This window comes from Anoplophora glabripennis, unplaced genomic scaffold, assembly GCF_000390285.2.
Source record: "Anoplophora glabripennis isolate ALB-LARVAE unplaced genomic scaffold, Agla_2.0 scaffold528, whole genome shotgun sequence".
Taxonomy (NCBI): domain Eukaryota; kingdom Metazoa; phylum Arthropoda; class Insecta; order Coleoptera; family Cerambycidae; genus Anoplophora; species Anoplophora glabripennis.
In genome coordinates, this window is record NW_019417098.1 from 324,127 (window position 1) to 347,468 (window position 23,342).

General features: G+C 33.6%; 1 protein-coding gene across 1 annotated transcript; it reads left to right on the forward strand.

Annotated features, from left to right (window-relative positions):
* Positions 1-1,852: 1,852 nt before the first annotated feature.
* LOC108913435 (shootin-1) lies at positions 1,853-13,923 on the forward strand (the record flags this gene model as incomplete). Its single annotated transcript, XM_018718987.2, has 9 exons — positions 1,853-1,892; positions 5,321-5,595; positions 5,743-5,844; positions 6,356-6,544; positions 11,383-11,686; positions 12,303-12,480; positions 12,543-12,804; positions 13,590-13,704; positions 13,760-13,923. Coding segments are annotated over 9 exons (1,584 nt in total), but the record flags the coding sequence as incomplete, so codon positions are not given.
* Positions 13,924-23,342: the final 9,419 nt, after the last annotated feature.

Sequence of the window (23,342 nt, forward strand, 5' to 3'; positions counted from 1 at the left end):
TTTAAATAGCGATTTTCAAAAATATTCTCAAGTACTTCTAATATTTCCACATTTACGTAGTATGTACCAATAAGTTATTTTAAATTTTATTAGTTATATTAAAAAATGACATGTACAAAGCCATATAGAGAAAGTGTTAAAGGTCTCCTTATTTATAACAATTAATAAGTATTGTATCTTTCAACGACGTACATAAAGTACCTCACGCAAGTATCTACCGAAAACATCATAAATAAATAGTATAGTAAACACACCACTTAAGTGATGGTAAGAGAGTTTATCTAAAGCGTGCTATAATATAATTAAATTTTATCTAAAGTAGTAGTAACATAGTGTAGTATTATCAGCTATATTTACATAGAAGTTGTTGAAATTAACAATTAAATCTAAAACTGGATTGGAAAAATTAATCACAAATTGTGATAATTCACAATTGTAATTTAACATTACAGTTAAACATTTTTTTCTAAATCAAATTCATGAGAAATATTTATTAAAATTTTGAATGTAATGTAGTTGTCCAAATAAAATTGGTTCAGGAATTTTAATTTTCTTATAGTAAATCCAAAAAAATTTTAAATTGTATAAACAATTTTTTGTTGTTGATGGGTTGTATCGTATTTAAAATTATATTTGTAATAAAAAAATACCTACTGAATCTCTCCGTAGGTATATCTAACACTGGTTGAATGTGTGTAAAAACTCAGACATTTTTTATCGGCAATTAGTCAAGTTTTTACCCCAAGTTTCATTCAGGCCCGGATCCAGAGGGGGTGGCGATGTGGCGATCGCCACCCCCAAAGCACAACATTTTTTAAAGATCTTCAATTTCTCCAAACGACAACAGGCAGTTAGTCGATATTAATGCAAGTCCCCCTTCCTAACCTACACCTTACGTCATCAAAAAAATAACAACAATAATAATAATAATAATAATAATAATAATAATAATAATAATAATGAAGTGCTTTGCGCCACCCCCAAAACCAGTCTCTGGATCCGGGCCTGGTTTCATTAACCTGTGACGAGCGGCTTAGAGATATTTGAATAAAAGAATGTTATTTTTTAAATTTCAAGATTGTGTCTCGATAACAAAGCGTTCTACAACCAATGTTTACATGAAGTTTTTGACTTAGAAAAACAATTGAATGATAAATTTGACCATGAAAACTTGACTCACCCTGTATACACGCAACTGGACTTTCATATTAAAGTGTAATTTTAAAAGATAACTGAAAGATATTGTAACATACCTTAAATTAAATTTGAATACAATTCGTTTACTGATTGAAGATAGGACAGGCAAAATTTATTTGCCAGAAAACAATTTGCGTCTATCATGTATTTATATATCTCATACCTCCTATAGAGGTAGTCGGGGATGTCGGACACCTCTGCCCACAAAACAGAAAAATAGTAACCCACTATGTTTTAGTAGTTAGGGATGTTCTGTGGTTTTAGCAACAAAGAATTCATTATTGTAAATTTTTACTATACCATGAATTCAATAGGTGATTTCATTTCGAAACATGGGCGAAAATTTCAATTTAAAACATTGGTGAAAATTCCGATCGAAATATAGATGGTATAATTTCAATTTGATTTAAAAGAGTTAGAAATTTCGTTTGGATTAAAAAATTTTAATTCAACGTGTTCTACTTTATAGGGTTGATCGACTAAGCGTTCTCAAGTATCGGCACTTTTGGCTGGATTTTTCGCGGATAGGGTATCTATAATTGGATTCGTAGGTAGATTCGAAAGTTGAGTGAAATCCGAAAAACACTGGGGAATTGGAATACACTTCATTTGCGAATTACAGGGTGTATAAATTGAAATTGAAGGAAACTTTTTTGTAACCACAAAATTAATAAACCAAATTAGCTTCGAATTAGGTACGAATTACTCTTTCTAGTAGGTACCTACATAAAATCATTTGTAAATAAAAATATTATTTCAGTTCGATATAATTCCATAGTTGAGCTATTATCATAACTAGACTTGTCTTTTATATAAAAATGTTACACCACTGCCAAATTTTTATATAAGCTGATGGAATTCCGTCTTATATGTACAATTTCTATACAGGGTGATTCATTAACAATGGGAAAATCGAAAGCTGAAGATACTACACGTGAAATAGTTAATTAGTTACCATTGGCGCAAACTTGCCTTGTCCGAAAGTTGATAGTTTCGGAAATACAGGGTGTTGAAAGTTAAAATTTTAAATCGTTTTTTTTTTGCGATTATTCTGAAAATATGTAGATTAGGAACTTGAAAATTTGTGAAACTATATTTTTTTAGGTGACGAATAAGATACGCGTTGTAATTTCAGCATTGCTCATAGAGGGCGCCACTTACGACCAATTTTACCGAAAATTTAGTTAATAAATATTTTACCCTGTATGTCTAACATGACACTTGATTCAAAACCTGAAAGAGCAATCATTTTTCCATTAATTATGTATTTATGTTTCATTTCGGTATTTCGATCCGTTTTCGAGAAAAATCGATTTAACCAACACTATGTTTTGATAATACGAGAAATTAAAAGCGAAACAAACCAAGTGTTTCTTCGTGTTATTACAACAATTAACCATAAAACAAATGAAATTTGTAATAATGATTTACAGTCAGTGTTCGAAGAATCCACCGTTGACATTTACATACTTTACACAACGTTTTCTGAGAGATCTTCGAGTTTGAAACAACATATTGGGATTGCGTTTGACTTCGTTGGCAGCGATTTGTATTCTTTGCCACAACTCTTCACACGAACCAATAGATTCTTNTAGTTACGGACGTGACACACTCGAGATCGGGAACTAGCCGGCCTCCATTAAACCCAAACAATTCTACAGGTCTATTTATTTGTTTCAAATTCAACTGCAATTTATCAGCGACGGATTGTTTTATTAGGGTACATTCACTTCCCAAATCAATGAAACATTTTAATTTGATATTTCCGATTTTTGCACGCTTATGATAGATGCTATTTTTATTAGTAACTAGGAAATTAACATTTTTATGTTCCGTTTTTTGGTTCACCTTTTTCCTTTTAAAACAATTATTTTCGTTATGACCAGCTTTCCGACACACTGTGCACACATTTGACGAGGAAGGTTGTGCACTAAATTTCGGACAAGTATGTCGCTTGTGGCCTATTTCATTGCATTCATAACACCGAGTTACTTTATTTGGACTGGACAGCGATTTAACGATTTTGAATGACCTATTAGATACCGAAACATCGAGTGTCCGTTTTTTTATGTCCGGTTTCCCGTAGACAGGGGGAAAAGTTTTGACATACGCTGCAAATTCTACAAATGTCTTGTAACTAGCTCCTCTCAATGAAATCTGAGTTCGCTTGTCTCGTACACCTTCAATAATACTATCAATTATTTGATCATTTGTTAATGGCAATTGTAACTGATTTAATTTGGTGAGTTTCAAAAAACAATAATCATACAAATTTTGACCAGACTCCGTCTCATACGTTGCCGCCTCGTACAACAATTTTCCAAAATTGGTTTTGGTCGGAAATGTCTGTTTTAGCATTTCCTGCCACTGCAACCATGAATAATTGACATTCTTTAAACCCTCATACCAGGTACGTGCGATACCTTTTAATTTTCCTAATGCTAGGTACATGGTTGTAATTTCGTCCCATTTATAAATCTGCGCACATTCATTAACCTTTTGAAGCCAATCATTAATACTTTGATTATCTCTAGAGGGATCGAAATCTGACAACAACCTATCGTCTTTAAATAAACCCCACATACCTGGAGGAGTACTAACATTACGTGAGCCTGTACTTACGATACTTCTCAACATTTCCAATTCGACTTGCATAGCATCCAAATTTCTTTGAGTTATAGGAGGAGTGGTCGAGCGGGTTTCTGACACGGGCCTTCTCATCAATTCTACGTCTTTGTCAACGGCAGATGCATTCTGCATTTCGGGACGTTGTCCCTGATGACTCATTTTCAACTTTGTAGGCGCACTTTTTTTGTAACTGTTTTATATAGTAAGGTATCCCACTTCTGACTTGTTAGGATAGGCACTCAAAAATACTAAACTGGGATATTTTAGTCCTTATATTCAAACACTTAATAAAACGAGTCTTAACTAAATCCGTCTACATCGTACCAACTCACAAACGCGTATATCCATTCTCTGGCAACGTTAACATTTTTAGTTTGTGCTTAAAAAAATAAACATCCCGCGTCCGGGGCTGTCTAGTTGCCTTGGAGCCGCAACCTGCTGACCCAGCACTCTTACACTAATATGCTTAAAACTTATTGTTAGAAATAATGCAATAAAACTCGGAAATGTTGTAAAACGTTATAATTAAATTAACTTCGAACAGTAAGTATTTTACATGCTACGTAGTTGGTGTATATCTAATGAATGCCTCAAGTCAGCCCTTATTCCGCTCTAGCCAGAATGTTTATCTTTTCTTCCCCCTTCACTTCGGGTCCCGCACACTTAGGTGTCTAGATGACTCTCGTTGTTTACGTCCGAGATTGGGCATCAGTCATCACTTTCCGACATTACAAAAAACGATATAAATGAATATTCCTAAATTTAAAGATTACTCAAACAAGCAATAATACAGGGTGTTTATGAAAAAAAACGCGTCCTTTGAAAATGGTGACATAGGGCACGAAGATGAGCAACTTTTATTAAACAACTGACTGTTTAAATGCTTCTATTTTCGAGAAAATTAATTAAGAAAATAAACCATAAATGTAAGCCCCTGTGCATCTTGTGCACGTGCACGGCCAGAATGGTTCGTATACGCTACATGCGTGAAACAGTTCTCTAAATGGCTGACGTTCCACGTGACCACAATCAAACAAATGTAGGTAGGCCAGTATATCTTGTGTTCTTTAGTTGTGGTGCAGTATTATTTGACCTGCGTATAAAATTCTGAAGGGAATGTGCTTGCTCATATAAAACATTTATAGACAATACTAATTTTAAGTATACCTATATTTTTTTAAATATACGTATATGGCACATAAAAGTTGTTTTTTATTAACGTCAATCAAATTTAGAATAACAGGCAACAGCATGATGTGATAGCAATTTTTTTAATGGGTCTCGAGTCAAAATCAATCATTGGAGGCTCCAGGGTATCACAATGTATATGGTAGTTACGACTCTGTTTTTTATAAATACGGACCGGAATTATTTAACGTTATTTTTTTCTACTTTATTGAAGTGTTTATATGAAATATTTTATATCTCTAAATAACAGTTTGCACCTAAAATAATATCAAATTCCACAAAATATTTTTCATTACTGCCGTTTTAGAGGGGCAGCGCAAAGCACTCTTCGAGATATGCGAGGCAGAAAGGATATCTAACGCGGACCAAATTCTGCAACTAAAGAAAGAAATTGCTCTCCTCATAGTGGACCTACACGAGTGTACCACTCCCACGGCCAAGTATAGGATTCAAAATAAGAGAATCGTGGATATCATAGGGCCTTTGGCGGACAAAACCGCCGCCGAAGTCAGAGAGTTGCTAGATCTGCAGGTTATCGATAATTCTAAAAGGTTGGATCTCCTGAGATATAAGATAAAACAGGTAATGAAACACAACAAACATATATGCCCTTACAGAATAGCAATTTGCCGCCCCCTCTACCAGACTCGTCGGTTAAACTTAGGATGGTGATGTAGTTTATTTTGAGTTTGTTAGAAAGTTTTTCTAATTCAAAAGCGTTTGTTTTAGAGAAGAAAATATTTTACTGAATTAGGAGCTAAATATCAGCTTCTCGTAAGTCAACACGAGCAAAAGGAACTTATGAGGAAAGTAGTGAAGCCTGTTAAAAAGGTAAATATACAAATATTTAACTGAGTCTTTCGCCATCATTCTCTGCCATCTCTGTCATCAAAATTAATTTCACAAAAATGGTTATTTTTCATTAGTGGACAAAATATTGTTAATAAATATCCCATAGTAACAAAATAATATGCACTTTTAAACGATATAAAGAAAAAAAATGTTTTATGGGCAATATTTTTGCAATAATTTTCATATTTCTTTTTCTGAAAATGGCATAAAACATTTTTATACTGAATTAAGAAAAGGTCTAATTTACCCCATTACATCTACCGTCATTCAGTATTGCAACGCATTTTCGTCAAGAAGAATACTATATGTCGGTATAGAGTTTAGTCTTAGAAATCCAAGGAAATTTCATAATTCCCAAACAATCGTTGCTCTAGACAACACGTAAAACCTACAACACGAAAGGCCTTGTTTGCTCAATACTACAACATACGAAGTGTTTTGCACAAATCATATAAAATTAACGATTTTTAGTGATCTTTTCCGTTTTTAGTCGACCAGCGAATTGCAAAACGCTATTCACGCAGTCGAAGTCCAGATACGAGAAGCGGTTCACATAAAAAATCGTTACTGTGACATCCGAAAGTCTCTCAAAGATGACGCTGACAAGTTCGACAGCAACGTTAAAAAGCTAGAAGAGGATCTAGAAGGCCAAAAAATAGATATAGATAAACTGCAAAAGGTGAGTGTTGTCTTATTCTGTCACTATACTTTATGAACATACCGTACAGGGTGTTCCATTTAAGATATGTACTTTGATAGTTCTGGTAATATAAGACAATATAAAAGATATATTGAAATCCAAATGGATAAAATAAATCCATTCTTACAACTGCCGTACTAGGTAATTTTATTATACAAAACGTCGTAAATTATATAAAATGGTTCTTTGCAAGCCTGACTAAAATCCAGATAAACTGACAATAGACTCTTGTACACCCGTTGCACACATGCCGAATCCGGTTACCCGGTAGCACGGTGTACAGAGTCTTATGGCAGCTGTCACACGTGACGGAAGGAGCTATCCGGCGAACGGCTGCCGGGTTGTAGCCGGTCGCCACCACTTTGAATCCAGACCTGTCCGGTGGGACAAAACTTTAGCCTTTTCATATTTTTTGGATATTTCTCATATTTTTTTTTTAATTGCAATATCGGCAATAGCCAAGCCACATAATTGCAATGCGTCTACGATCCATCTCTTGTGATAAAAATGCAACTGAGACTAATATCGGCCAAACCGGTTTGAAAATTAAATTACGTGTGAAAGAGCCAGCCGGATCCGGCAAGTGTGCAACGAGGCTAAGTGTGACGGTCTGTGACGTCACGTATTTAGACAACCCGTAACAAATTGTCATAGTTGCAATCGTACAGACCGAATTTAACCCTTGTGTCCTATTTACATAGATACTATAGAAATGAACAATTTCAAATTAATTTATTTTTACAAGGATTTAGAAGTATTTAAGAACAACCAACACGTGTTTCGTAAAATAGATAACTAATGTTAGGATAGGCTCTCAAAAATACTAAACTGGGATATTTTAGTCCTTATATTCAAACACTTAATAAAACGAGTCTTAACTAAATCCGTCTACATCGTACCAACTCACAAACGCGTATATCCATTCTCTGGCAACGTTAACATTTTTAGTTTGTGCTTAAAAAAATAAACATCCCGCGTCCGGGGCTGTCTAGTTGCCTTGGAGCCGCAACCTGCTGACCCAGCACTCTTACACTAATATGCTTAAAACTTACTGTTAGAAATAATGCAATAAAACTCGGAAATGTTGTAAAACGTTATAATTAAATTAACTTCGAATAGTAAGTATTTTACATGTTACGTAGTTGGTGTATATCTAATGAATGCCTCAAGTCAGCCCTTATTCCGCTCTAGCCAGAATGTTTATCTTTTCTTCCCCCTTCACTTCGGGTCCCGCACACTTAGGTGTCTAGATGACTCTCGTTGTTTACGTCCGAGATTGGGCATCAGTCATCACTTTCCGACATTACAAAAAACGATATAAATGAATATTCCTAAATTTAAAGATTACTCAAACAAGCAATAATACAGGGTGTTTATGAAAAAAAACGCGTCCTTTGAAAATGGTGACATAGGGCACGAAGATGAGCAACTTTTATTAAACAACTGACTGTTTAAATGCTTCTATTTTCGAGAAAATTAATTAAGAAAATAAACCATAAATGTAAGCCCCTGTGCATCTTGTGCACGTGCACGGCCAGAATGGTTCGTATACGCTACATGCGTGAAACAGTTCTCTAAATGGCTGACGTTCCACGTGACCACAATCAAACAAATGTAGGTAGGCCAGTATATCTTGTGTTCTTTAGTTGTGGTGCAGTATTATTTGACCTGCGTATAAAATTCTGAAGGGAATGTGCTTGCTCATATAAAACATTTACCTATAGAGAAAAATAATTTTAAGTATATTTTTTTTTAAATATACGTATATGGCACATTCATAAAAGTTGTTTTTTATTAACGTCAATCAAATTTGGAATAACAGGCAACAGCATGATGTGATAGAAATTTTTTTAATGGGTCTCGAGTCAAAATCAATCATTGGAGGCTCCAGGGTATCACAATGTATATGGTAGTTACGACTCTGTTTTTTATAAATACGGACCGGAATTATTTAACGTTATTTTTTTCTACTTTATTGAAGCGTTTATATGAAATATTTTATATCTCTAAATAACAGTTTGCACCTAAAATAATATCAAATTCCACAAAATATTTTTCTTTACTGCCGTTTTAGAGGGGCAGCGCAAGGCACTCTTCGAGATATGCATCTTGTGCACGTGCACGGCCAGAATGGTTCGTACACGCTACATGCGTGAAACACTTCTCTAAATGGCTGACGTTCCACGTGACCACAATCAAACAAATGAAGGTAGGCCAGTATATCTTGTGTTCTTTCTTTAGTTGTGGTGCAGTATTATTTAACCTGCGTATAAAATGTTTTCCGATCAAGAACGAACAGTTATGGTATTAATGTACGAAGAATGTCAGTACAATTTAAATGAGACTTGTCGTTTGTATGCGGTCCGTTACCCTAACAGACGACAACCTAATAGTAGAACAGTGCAAAAGGGTTACGGGATACCGGGAATGTGCGCCAGATATATGAAGGTCATAATGGGATTGGAAAGGCCGCAACATGTTTTCGACAACGAAGAAAACATCATAATGTCGTGGTTGTGTATGGCTAGCTTCAATTTCGTCTCGCAACATGGCCCCACGATGGGCGCCATGTCGTGGAGACGTGTTGGTTGCCTCCTGGGTTGGTCCCGGCTGTTGAGACTGGTCCGCTTCTCCCCTGAGCATCACCATTGGGTTCAAGACTCGTATGATGGAACGGGAAGGATCGGATTGTCCAGGGTCCCTCTTTACCTCGGGTGCCAGTGCGTTGGACGCCTGCTGGGGGGCTGGAGAGTTCCCCGGCATCTCGTTCCTCTCATCATTGAGGGGAGGTGATGTTTCCGATCCTACGCCATCGTTATGAGTCCAATATGCCCAGGTGAAGATTCCACGATCTATTTGTTTCGTTTATTGCGACTGAATCGGCGTTGGATCACTTCATTAATCTGGTTTCCACTTGGGATTTGGAAACGGGCTTCGGGCTTTTGTGTCACCCTGTATATACTTGTTTCGGGTCTAATACCCTAGTGTCTGAAAATCACTGTATTTGATTCACAGTTTTTAAATTCACTATGTACGAACTCTTTGGAGTGCCGGTACTGAGGCTTTTAAAAGCTTGGTGCAGCGTGGAGCTGACCGTGAGCTCGAGGTTTGTGTATTTTTTATCTGAGAAATAACTCAAAAATAAGTAAATATATATATGGAACTTAGGCTTTTGGAACGGCGAGTGCTCGACTCTCACCAGGTACTGTGTGCCCTGGTTGATAGACTGCAATTGCCGCGGGTACGCGATCAATCACCAGCAGGGTGAATTCCGGTAGAACGGCTGCTGCGTGGATTGGTTCAGTGATACCTCGTTTCGGCCCGCGAGACGTTTGCATTCTTGCCTGGTCTAGTTGCTCGGCCGTGGTTGGTTATCCGAAACTGAATTAATTCCGATTCGGAGTTCTTGCAGGAGACGACTTCGATGTCGATTTCTGGAAATTTCGAAAGGGTGGTGAAAAAATGTATTTCCTATGTCTCTCATCGGCGGTCTTAGGGAGGCTTTAGCGTAGGCCGTGGTTATCGTCCGATGATGTGGGGATAATTACGCCCACAAAACATGACTACGCCTACTCGCTGTCGTCTTGGTGGATCGACGGTAGAGATTTCGAAAGGTCGGTGAAATTTTTCGAAAGATCGGTGATTTTTGTAACGTAGTAAAAAAACCATTCGTAGCTTTGGCGAGTTTCGAGCAGATTTTCGAAACATCCGCGATTTTCGGGGATTTCGTCAGGCATTCTTTTTCTACTTGTAGAACGGCTTAGGCATGTTGTTGTAGCCTGCCTTTGATGCATTTATGTGAAGAATATGAGTTTCCAGCGTTTTATTGGTTGGCTTCGAAATATCGGTAAATTTTGAATGTTGTTTTACTAGAAATGGTATAATAAATTTTCACTATTGGTATGATACAAATCCTCACGTTGTTCAGAGATCTCCGTTATTCCAGCAACTGTTTCGTGGTGTTTTTGGTGACAGATTACTCGCTCCGATAGTGTTACTTGCACGTTTATTTAGATTTTTTAACAAACGCGTTACCGGGTTTGTTGGAAGACGTCCTTTTATAAATCCGTGCCCAAATGTTCTTCATGCATGACGGTGATGGTGATTTTTATATACCATCTTTTCGGAAAGGTGGATAGGACGAAATAACCCTGTACGTTGGCCAGCGCGAAGTCCGAATATGAACTTTTTTATTTGGAGGTGTACGAATCAAAATATGTACCGAATGCCTACTGTTGATGCAACAGATCTTCAACTGCGTATTTTTGCTGCAGCTAATGAAATTCGACAAAATTTGCACGTACGAGGACAAATTTTAACCGTCGCCGTCGTTTGGAAGTATGTTTATTAGCACATGGAAACAATTTTGAACAATTTTTGTAGACCATATCGTCTATTGGTAATTCGTTTAATTTTTGTGTTATTTTTAAACGAGCTTTGAATAAATTTCAGTATTTTCGAACAGAAAAATTAAACCGTCAAAACCGCCATCAGCACTTTCGCACTGCAACTTCGATATCAAAGGTACAACTGGCTGCCGCACCAAGGACGGCTTTATATTTGTTTAAACCTTTTTTTTTAACTAAAATTTTTTATGAATTTAAAACATAATGTTTTATTAGACCATGAGTTGCTTAATAAAGTTAGCTTATTTTTGTGCCCTTTATCACCCTTTTCAAGGAACGCACTCTTTTCAGAAAGACTGTATACAGGGTGTCACATTTGAGGAAATTAAGTTAGGTAATGTTGACTAATAATACACAGAATAATAATTTTAAAATGTGAAAAAATTTATTTATGAAATAAAATATGATTAGATTATGGACGAAGCCACAAGGATGCGCAACATAGCGAGGGGGAACCTGCTGAAAGAGGAGAGAGCAGCGAATTCTGCGGCCAACTTGAGGGAAAAAGAAGCCACCGAGGGCAAGAGGCTCGTTAACGAGAGGAAAATCGAATTGGAGAGATTAGAAAGACGCATCTTCCAAGGCGGAAAGATCCTCCCGCGGCCTGAACCGGAAGGGGCTGAGGATGCAGCCCCAGAGGACGAGAAATCGCCCACGCCACCGCATCCTGTAGAGACACTTGCCCAAGCCTTTGAAGTCCTGAAGCAAGCTACGGGTAAACAACTTTTTTTAAGGGCTCTTCCTCACTAAACACGATCATTTTCCTTTACAATTTATAATTATAAAAATATGTGCAATCCCTAGTTCTTGATTTGTTTACGAGATAAAGGATTAATTTAAAATCTCAGAAACCATTAGTAATTTGAATAAAATTTAGATTGTGTAAAGCATTTACAACAATACATAGGTATTTTAACATTAATATGTAAATATTATTATTATAATGTAATTTTTTATTTTTCATTAAATTTTAATTATTTAGGGTGTTATTGTTGATTTTAAAATCTACAGGGAGGCAAAGAAATATTTTTAGGAGTAAGGTATAATTAGTGTTGTTTAATGGTGAGTATAAAATAAATACTATTTGTGGTATTCTCGCCCTAAAAAACAATCTTACTGAAATTTCCAACTTGTTGGTAAAATGGTTTCTGTACTTTTTTTTATTATGATGCTGTATATTGGAGCAACATTATAGTTATACGTTTGGCCCATTAAGCTATGTTCCATCCTTAACACAATTGATGGTTGTAGAAAAAAATATATATATTGAGCAACTTTTACTATCACTTTTTGATTTTTCTTTTCAATTTTTATATATTTATATTTTTTAGGGGGCACAAGTTCCCAAGAAGTGCTAGAGAGGTTCAAATCCCAAAAGGACACAGAAGAAAGATTGATGCTTCTAAGGAAGAAGGCAGAAGAAGACAAGCACAAATTGGAAAAGAAAACGGAAGTCCTGAAACAGAAATTAGACTCTTATAAATATGCCGAAGTAAAGGATGCCGAAAGGTAATACATTTGATGCCATTGAAGAGTTAAATACATTAAATTTTGTTACTTTTTCTTTACAGAAAAACGGGCGAAATGGAAAGGATACAAAAAACAATAGAAGAAAACCATGAGCGCTCGCGACAATGCAAAGAGGAGAAAGAAAAGAAAGACGAGGCTTTGAAATCGATCTTAGCTGGTTTGCAGGGGCTTTACCTTTGCATAAACCCCCTAGCAATATTAGAAAATAATGCTTTGGTTGTCCTCAACCACATCCAGATGGAACTGAAGGAGATTCTCAGGAAAATTAATGACGGTGAAATTCCTTTCGACGTTGAAGAACAGGTAATAATTTCAGCCAAATCCGCCAGACGCATACCTAGGGTTGCCAGATCTCCGGGTTTTGATGATATATCTCCAGGCTCCGGGTTTTCTTTGTTGCGGAAAAAACATTCCTGATCTCTGCCACGAAGTAGATATTTTTCTGATCGCGGTCTTTTTTTTTAGACATCGATTTCTTCGAAAACAACAGTTTTCTCCCAGATTTCCTGATTGCATTTGCATAACCTCCTTTTTAAGGCATCAATTACACAAACGAGTCATACCTCCGGGTCTGTCATGAAATAGATCTAGTAACCCTATGCATACCAGTTGCGAATTTATTAGTTCTCAGTATGCTATAGGTCAAATATAAACCTTACTTCAAAGTTTATAAGTTCTTTTTATTTTCAAATATTTCAAGTGTTATTAATAAAGTCATGTTAATCCTCAAGTCAAAAAATACCAAAGTATAATTCTTGTCCATTATTTAAAGAGGATACAACAAAATTATAGACACCAGTAGTTTGCATTTTGTTTATTTTTTCCAAAATTGCAACACTTGCTACAGCTGCTCCCCTGATGGAAATTTGAATTTCAGTCAAAAAATACCACCAACTCAGAGACAGTCAGGTGATAAAAATTTGAAATAAGGAAATTACTCAATTAGATATATTGAATGGAGCAGATCAGGATAAATGCTTATATTTCGTAATTTTTCTTTGAATAATCTAAAAAATCAGCCCCTTTTATAGGTAAAATTATACTGAAAAACATCCTGAATTTATTTTTCAAAATACCTACATTCATAGGTTTTCAATGCTGAACCATATGACGATAAGTGGTTACCAACACCCTACAGCGGGTTAATAAGAAGAACACCTCTGCCTCAACCAGGAACATCGCCTGCACCTCCTGCTACTGCAGGTAATACAATATCGATTCTAACAATGTTATTTTTTCTAACACAATTTGCTTTCAGGATCCGAAGATGAAGAGGAAGTGCCATCTAGGGGATACTTGAAGAGACAGGCTCAGTTGGTCATTGACGCCAAATCTAGACGAAAGAACCTCAGAATCCAGTTACCAAAAAGGAATTAATGTCTTGTGATAATTTACAATTTCTTAAAAAATCATATTAAATATTAAATAACAATAAATTATAACTAGTGTTTCAATTACTGTGATTTTTGAAATACACATCAAATTAGTACGCCACTAAAAATGGGCTCTAATTTGAAAGATGATTTTCTCTTGAACGGTTAATCCGATTTTGACAATCTTTTTTTCAATTATTGGTTTATTAAATTATAAAGAGTGACTCATCGCAACAAGATATAGAAAATATTGAAAAAAGATAATAAAACATAACATCTAATATTTTTTTACAGTTTGCTATAACCGGCACTTTGATCCATTTTAATTATTACAGCATTTTAAAGCGTCCCAGTTGTGTTTTTTTAATTTATAAGTTTATTATAGCCATGGAATTAGACCCCTCGTCTACGCTTATGCTATAACGTTTCTCAGGACGAATAAATCAAGTCCGTTTACACCCACTAAAAAAGAATTTCCCTATTCCTTACCAAGTGCAAAAGACAGAGCTGGAATATAGATCGACGTTCAGTGTAACTCAGTCTATAGACGATTATAGATTCTGTCGATGTGCGTAGCGAGCGGCACAAAGGTAAATAATATTGAACCATATAAAAATCATTTTATATTTTATACGCATTATGGTAATAGTGTTTTTATATTATGTCTGCATCACTCTCTATATTTCTACCGCGGAGTATAGATAAAAATTTTATGGGTGTGGGTGAGATATAACCCAAGTGTTCATATAAATTATTTCTACCCACAGACCACCTAGACTGGCCGTATCTTCCAATGCACGGGTACCAGTGAATGCAAAATCCGGGGAAGTGGAGTGTAGAAGGCAATCTGATCGCGCGCATCTTTAAGCAGATCCGGATTAAGTAATATTTTTATTACAATTAAACATTATATTGCATCTTATGACAAATATTCAATTTTAAGTTTGTAATTCAGAAAATAGTATATTTTAATGTCGTATTAAATAAAACTACAAAATAATTTAAATATATTTATTATCCTTAAATAATATTAATTTATTTAATATTTGTCTTTTCGTAGATTTTACCGAATTAAATGATTTATTCGTACATCGATATACTTTTCACATTCAGCCCTTACAAGTTCTATTAAATGATTACAATTGTTAAGCAAATTATCAAATTGATGTATATGTTCACATTCAGAAAGTTTTTTAATACATGATAAACAATTTTATTTTTCTGTAGCCTTCTGCTTTCATTATATAAAAATTTTATTAATTTTTCTGTTTCTTAGCATATTACTACGACATCTCGAGACGGATATGTCAAACAACCACGATCTTTAATAAAAATTAATTGACTGTACGAATACTGAATCTGAAATTAGTTTTGTTTGCAATTTTTTTAATTGAAAAAAATATTTAATTAATTTTCAGCTATCTCGAAATGACGGGAATTGGTAAGACTGACATAAAGTAAATAATTACTAAAAATATTTTACAGTAATTCATTCATTATTTTATAATAACAATATCACGTTAATCACTACACTATGTGGGCGAACAAAATTATAAAGCTAACCCTGGAAACTTGTGACGTTAACCGAAAAATGGCGTACATATTTACCTTTTATATATTCCTTTTTTTTACTTATCTAAAGAAGGAAATTTTTCGCCTCTCTTCACCAACTCGATCACTTCTATTTATACAATGTTTTACAATACACTTGCCCATGATAAAACGTCTAATTATCGAAATCACAGCGATGCGTACACGTCAAATGCTAGGACACGACTGAGCGCTGGGCTCCAAATCAAGTGTTTTCACCAAAGTCGCTCTATAAGCCAGTCTAGGTGGTCTGTGTTTCTACCTAATGCCTACTGCCACAATGAATAATTACTTTGTACTTACTAGTAGAGAACGACCTACTGTGAAAGCACGACAATAACAATATAATAATGACGATAGCATTACTTAAAAAGTATATTTCAGTTACTGCCAACAAGTCATGCTTTTATAGTACCTACAGGTAATAGGTCACTATACAAATATGTACAAAGCAATGCATTGCGTCTGTAAATAATTCACGTAACTTTTCAATTGGGACTGTGGAGTCGTTATAAACCATTCTATTCAAAACTGACATCAGCGAGAACCGAGGACGATGCCTCAAAGGACCCAGAGCCCCAAACCTGCGCGAAATTGAAAGCTTCACTGACCTTTCCAAATTTCCTATCGTCGCACCCAAAATTGTTCCAGACACAGTAGCCAACGTCGCCAGAGATGTTGCCGTCAACGGAGATCCCCAGGACGATGCAGTACAAGATTGGAAAATTTCACCGACCTTTCCAAATTTCCCGTCGTGGTGCCGAAAACTAGTCCCAGCAGCCTAAAAGCTCCCTGTCGCAGCAGTCTACACTGCCAACGATGCCATTCCAGGTTCGGATATCGGAGATAAAAAATTCTCCAAATTCAAAAAAAGGGAATGCACTACACTGGTCCACGCAAGAGAGCTGTCAGTGGAGATGCCCCTGCCTGTGACCCAATGTATCGGCAGTTCAGCAACCAGAGTCGGAGACCTGGCCAGTGCCGGCAACATGATCCAACTTAGTAAGTAAAAACTTACCAAGTAGGTAAAAATCAACATGGAAGGATTGGACATGTGCAGATGATCAACAATGTGCTAGCTCTAAGAAAACAAATGCAATATGTTCCATTTGATCAACAGAGTCAGTAACGTCCCAGGACAGATGATCCTGTTGCTATCGACAGTGACATGCAAAAATTGATCAGCAAGATGGAAAAGCACCATGTTTTATGCAATAGTTCTTGCATGCATTTGCCGATTTCTAATAAAATTGCAGTCATACATTCATGGTTACCCAAAAATTAGTAAAAAAAAAAAATAATCGTTTGCCAACTGTGATGTGTGTGCAATCACTAAAACTATTTATTATTTATCTGAAAAAAAAAAAAGTTAAATTAAAAGGTATAAATATAAGTAATAGATATTTGTACAGTTGGTTTATTTAAATTAATTTTTAATAAAAATACAAATTTAGTCGAAATTTGTATGATTTCTCAGATACACAAATTCACATTGTTAAATTTTGATCTAAAATTATATTTACAAAAGATCTAAGTTTTACAAAGTTTTTTAGACGAAATGATATTAAACTAGCATAAACTGATGTAAGTATCTACACCCAGAAATTCAGTCTCATTTAATCTACTTAAAAAGAATGTATTAACTAAATGTGTACAAAAAGAACTTCTTCGACCAAATAATTACTGTAGATAGACCTAGAAACGTTCTACCTTTTCGATTATTACTCGGCAGAAAAAGTGTTTGCTAAATATCCATAATATAAAAATATATTGAAATAAAACTAAACAGGTATAGAGAAATGTTTCGTCATGTGTGACATCACATTTATTTGTATGACATGTTACAACGTTTTAATACAAAATTATTTCCATAAGTCTTCTCTATAAACGCTTAGATTTTTTGAAAAATTTAGGCTTCAATTGAATTTCTGTACAGAATTTGAAAAAATGCCTTAAATGGGTACATAGACATCGCATATAAAATTATTTAAAAAATGGTATATAAGATTAATAATCTAATTACAGTTTAGACGACAACAAAAATGTATTTTGATTGAATAAATAAAATTAACTAAAATATCAAATAGACTAAAGAAAAATTATTGTACACAATTTATACATCAAATTTGATTTTAAAACAATAACAACATTCTCTCAACTTCAATAATCGTTTAAAATAAATAAAGAAAACATTTAATACAGTCATTTCAATTTAGAGCTGATATATAACAATCGCTGGTTTTGGCCAATATCCAAAATTGCTTTCCTGAATTATCACCTGAGCAATTTTTCAACAGGTGCTTATTCATCCAAGAATATAACAAACAAATCTAAAATGTCATTTAAAAAATTATATTTTTATTACTAGTACGCTGAATGTTATTGAACTTTTGTTACCCCCAAATTAAGTATTAAATAAATACTGTCTAATTTGACATAAGCCTAATAAGTTAAAGATGCTGTGCATTATTGTATTGAGTGAATTAGATGGAAATTAAAAAAATATATATATAATTGTTTACTCTTCATTAAAATTGAAACACATCACCTAAATAAGTTACCACAATATTAGGTAATACCAAGATCCCTAAATAACCAGCGGCAGAAATGTAAACATTTGCTTTAATTTAATAAAACAAAAAATGGCATGGTTCTATTATACGAAAAATTACTTGTATTTTTCCAGAGCTCTTAATTTTGAATATAGTCGTGTTCGCCGTAGAAAAACAGAGCTAAATTTATTTGAAAGTTAGTTGAAAAAATATAGAAAATTGTTTTTTTTTAACATTTCAGAAAAATGTTCAAGTCTATCGTCAAAATTGGACTCACCAATAAACTTACCAATATATCATTGATCAAACTTTTCTCATTAAAAATTTACTAATTTCACACAATCTCTCTTATACACCCACAAAATAACAATACTTAAAATATATATCAAATTAAATCTTTAAAATCACACAATATGTTTTTTTCTCAAAATTACAATTACTTATTCAATTCTAAAAAAATATATATATTTCAAAAATAATCAACAAAAACAATGGTATAAAAATAATACAAAATTAGTCTGATAAACTATTCACGAATTATTGAAGATGGCTGTTTCCAGTCGAAGACAATCCCAAAACAACCACTAATACAGAACCATTTGATTTCCCAGTAAATTACGCATGAATAAGCACCTAATCTTTTACTATTGGCAACCAACTTAAAAATCATCAACAATAGTGGCAGTGACTCTTTTATTTTTTTATTTTGGCAGTTTTTATAATTAAAAAATGATACCTGCATTTGTTTCTTATTTTATTTATTGTAGAAAAATTACATTTCCATCATTTCATCACCTAAATTTACTTTGTGTCCTAAAATTCCACAGAGAATAAGTTTTCAGGAGTAAAAAAACAATATGGAGGAGAAAGGTAAAATATACAATGTAAAAATATAGATTTTGTATATGACTTTGTAAGAAACATAAAAAAATATTTGAAACGGTTGAAAATTCTGCGAAACTTTCCTAATTTAAGGCATCTGTATTTTGGGTCGAAAATGACATTTTAATGCTTCAGACCAATCAGCATCTATGATTAAGGGAGAATATCTTAGTAGAAAAAATTTATTTTTTTTCAAATTTTTTCAGTGAACAAACTGCATATAATCTTGGGAACCGCAGACTGTGCGAGTGAGGAACATTTTTACGCCGATCATGACAGCAGTGCTCCCAGTCGATATATATTTATAAAGAAATTTGTCAGCATATCTCAACATGTATACTTTCAAACAAAACCAAACCTGGATAAAATCGAACATATAGTTTTTGAGATAATTCCTAAAATTCATCTATTCTTTTTGTTGTTTACTCAGATGTTCCCCCTTAATACAGCAAGTAAAAAACAAATGAAGTTCAAATACTTGTTATGAAACAGACCCAAAAAACATGTAGGTATATTTGGAAATTAAAATTTCCTCAAAACTGCAGATCCTTTTTTTGAAAAATAAATTTTATTTATAATTTAATAACATGTTCTACAACACCCTTTGCTTGATCTACTTCGATATTTTTTTCTATCATAAATGGTTCACACAAAAGCTCAAACTTGTTTTTTTTTTTCAAAGTTAATTCATAAAAATTTAATGAAAGTGAAATAATAAAGTTTATTGAATATATATATGAAGTTTGACCAAAAAGCAATGGAAATTTTCTAATTGTGCATGTTGTATCTTGTCTATCGAGTTGATTCTTTTTTTTGTGTATTGGTAACACTGTCAGTGATATTCCTGTCAATTCAGAGACTTTGGCGACGATACAATGTCATGAGTTTATCAATGGTACAAAAGTTTTCAAGAAGGTTAAGATATCGTAGATGAGGCGAAATCTGGTCAAATGTGAAGAACCGTTTTCTCGACTACAATGGAACAGTTCATAACAAATATTACTACCTCAAGTTTTGCGCACTTTGCTTGAGGCAATCAGGAGAAAACGACAAGAGCACGAGAGACAGTTCATAGATTTTGCACAATGATAATGCACTGGCGCTTACCGCTTTACTTATCCAACAGTGCTTGGCGAAACACAACACCATAGTGACGCTGCAACCACGGACATAACCCCTGTGACTTTTCTCTATTTCCCAAACTCAAAAGGATATTCAAAGGACGTTTTTCAACAATAGGTAAGGGCAAAATCGCAAACTGTGCTCAAGACGACAGCTAAAGAGGTATTCACCAGTGTTTCTCAAACGAAACTGTGTATATCACAGAGGGACTAGACAATGGGATAAAAATTGAAGATTAAATAAATACTTTATGAGAAATGTAACAATTCCCGTTACTATTTGATCAAACCTCGTACCATTAACTGTTAAGATTTTAAATTTGTACGTGAAATTTAAAAATGAATAAATCTATAGAAACTAGTAAATACTAAATAATTGGGAGGTGTAGAATAACATTATTAATAAGAACATTATCTGCAAATTAACATTATCTGTAAAATAAGAAATGAATTTTTTTTTAATAGACTAAAGAAACCAAAACAGGTGACTTATAAAATATTTTCAAAATATGCCCCTCTTTTCAAAATATAATTTTGGCCAGTGTAGTAACCTTTTATTTTGAATTTTGTAATATTCTAGTTATGACCATATCACTTCACTAGAGCTAATCAGGCTGAAATTTTTTGTGTTAACGGAAGTCCATATATCTCACGTCAAATTTAAAGATAATTACAAGGTGTATTACCAAATTTTGACAAAAAAAAATTCTGATATTTCCAAATTTCCCTGGAAGATTTGACGAAAAGTTCAGGCAAAAATGTAAGTTCTATATTAGTTTTTATTTTTTAATCATAAGCATTTTTCATATTTTTTGTCAGTATCCTCCACTCCAAATGAAGCATAATTATTTCAAAAATTAAAGTTTGCATTTTGATTTAAAAGTAACTAAGGCAATCTATACCTAATGAGGGATTTTTATTTAGTTTGGAAGAAAATTTCAATAAAAACGCTTCTTTTAATAAATTTAAAATGTCTAAACACAAATTAAAATTTACAGTAAAGTATTTCACTTTTTATCCTCAATAAGAAAATATAAAATAAAATCATTTAGGAATGGGTAAAACTGAGATATAGATTCAGGTTTAATCTGGATAACTTCAGGAATCGGTAGAACAGGTTCATTCATGATATAAACTTATTTCCTAAATCACACCATTTCGGAAATAAAGGGCGTTGAAGTAGGAATTTTTTTCCCGTTTTTACCCTCATAATTTTCGAACCACTCATCCGATTGTAGTGAAATTCGCAACACAAACACTCCTTATAATCTTACAAAAGCTTCTCAAGTTTGAACCATCTACCCCTCTTAGAAGTGTATTTTGTGTGCTACCCCCCTCCTATATTATTTTAAAACTTTTAAAAAATTAATTACTTTCAATAAAACAGCTGCACACCACCTTCGCCTCATTGATTTTGAAACTTTTATGTCTCTTGGTTTTTTTCGATATTTGGCCTTATTTCTGAGATATTCAATGAAATTCGTGACAGTGTAGCGCCCCAGCCTCGTAAATTGTATACAGGTGATTCAGGTTTAATCTGGATAACTTCATGAATCGATATAACAGGTTAAAATAATGTTCATTCATGATATATACTTATTTCTTAAATCGCACCATTTCGGGAGAGAGTGCGTTAAACTAGGAATTTTTTTCCCGTTTTTCCGTCATAACTTTTGAACTTAATAATACTTTTAAAGATGATTTCCACAAACGTCAGTTTGTACAAATTACTGTGAGTTTTGTTTTTCATGGGTTGCTATAACGTAAAATGAAATTTACGCGGCTTGGGAGCTACCTCGGGCGTTACACTGTCACGAATTTCATTGAATATCTCAGAAACAAGGCCGATTATTGAAAAAAAAAAAACAAATGACGAAAAAGTTTCAAAATTAATGAGGCAAAGGTGGTGTGCAACTGTTTTATTGAAATTAAATAATTTTTTTAAAGTTTTGAAATAATGTAGGAAGGAGGTAGCACACAAGGAGTTCTAAGAGTGGTAGGTGGTTCAAACTTAAGGAGCTTATGTAAGACCATAAGGAATGTTTGTGTTCCGAATTTCACTTCAATCGGATGAGTGGTTCAAAAGTTATGAGGGAAAACCGGGAACAAAATTCCTACTTCAACGCCCTCTATCTCCGAAACGGTGCGATTTAGGAAATAAGTTTATGTCATGAATGAACATTATTTTAACCTATTCTATCGATTCCTGAAGTTATCCACATTAAACCTGAATCACCCTGTATATAAAATTTTGCTTCAACTTTTTTGATGAAATATTTTAGATCATTTAGTTGAGATAAACTATAAAATTTGGGTGTACTTGAAAGTGGGTAATTTGATTAAAAAAAGCACAAGATTTTTTGGTAAACAATTGTTAATAATAATTAATAATAATGTTGATAAGCAAAAAAATGTCACACCCATAAATAAGCAAAATTTGACTTAGGCTCCATTTCATAAACTTTAAAAACCAAAATATCTGTGTAAATTTTCATTTGTTTATTTTTATCAGTTTTGAATATATTTAAAAAATCAGTTTCGAAGATTACAACTTAAAATTCTGTATCTTATAAACTAAACATTTCCCAGTCCATATTTATGGAAACTTTTTTCTTATTTTGAAAAGTTCCGTCAGATAATTTGGTTTATGCAATTAGGAATACCCCAAGTTAAAGTAGAAATAGATATGTTAACAGAATAATTTAGTGATATTCATTGGTAGCATCTCATAAATAACAAGGATTACAAACGGAAATTCCGATATTGCCTCCAAATTTATGGAATTTCCTGGTTTTCCTCATTAGCATACACCCTGTAATTGGCCAGTTACAAAAATATTCTCTTTAATTTCAATCTGAACACTCCGTAATATTGGGTCTGATTATCATATTTTGACTTCAAGATTAGCTGGATGCATTGGTGTATCTTCATATAAAATACAATCTGTTTTTAGGTCATTCGAAAATAGTAAGTAAAAAACTTACAAGATAATTACTATACTAATCAAAGTAATAATAGTACGAGTTTGTATAATACTTTTTATATAGGCAGACCATTTTTTTTTAATTTCAGTTTCTGATTCGAGAGAACATTTTTGCAATAAATAATCCCTTTTACTGAAAGGATCGGTCAAGGGGTTGTTTTTAAACACTTAGTTTTTAAGATAAATTATTTCTAAACCTTTTTCGCATTTTTTTTCGGCCTACAAAAAACTTTAATGTAAAGGTCTTATTTGAAACCAAAAAAGTGAAAATAAAATATATATAAACTAAATAATTGCAAAATAAGATACAAATAAAGGTAAAGACATTTACAGATACCCT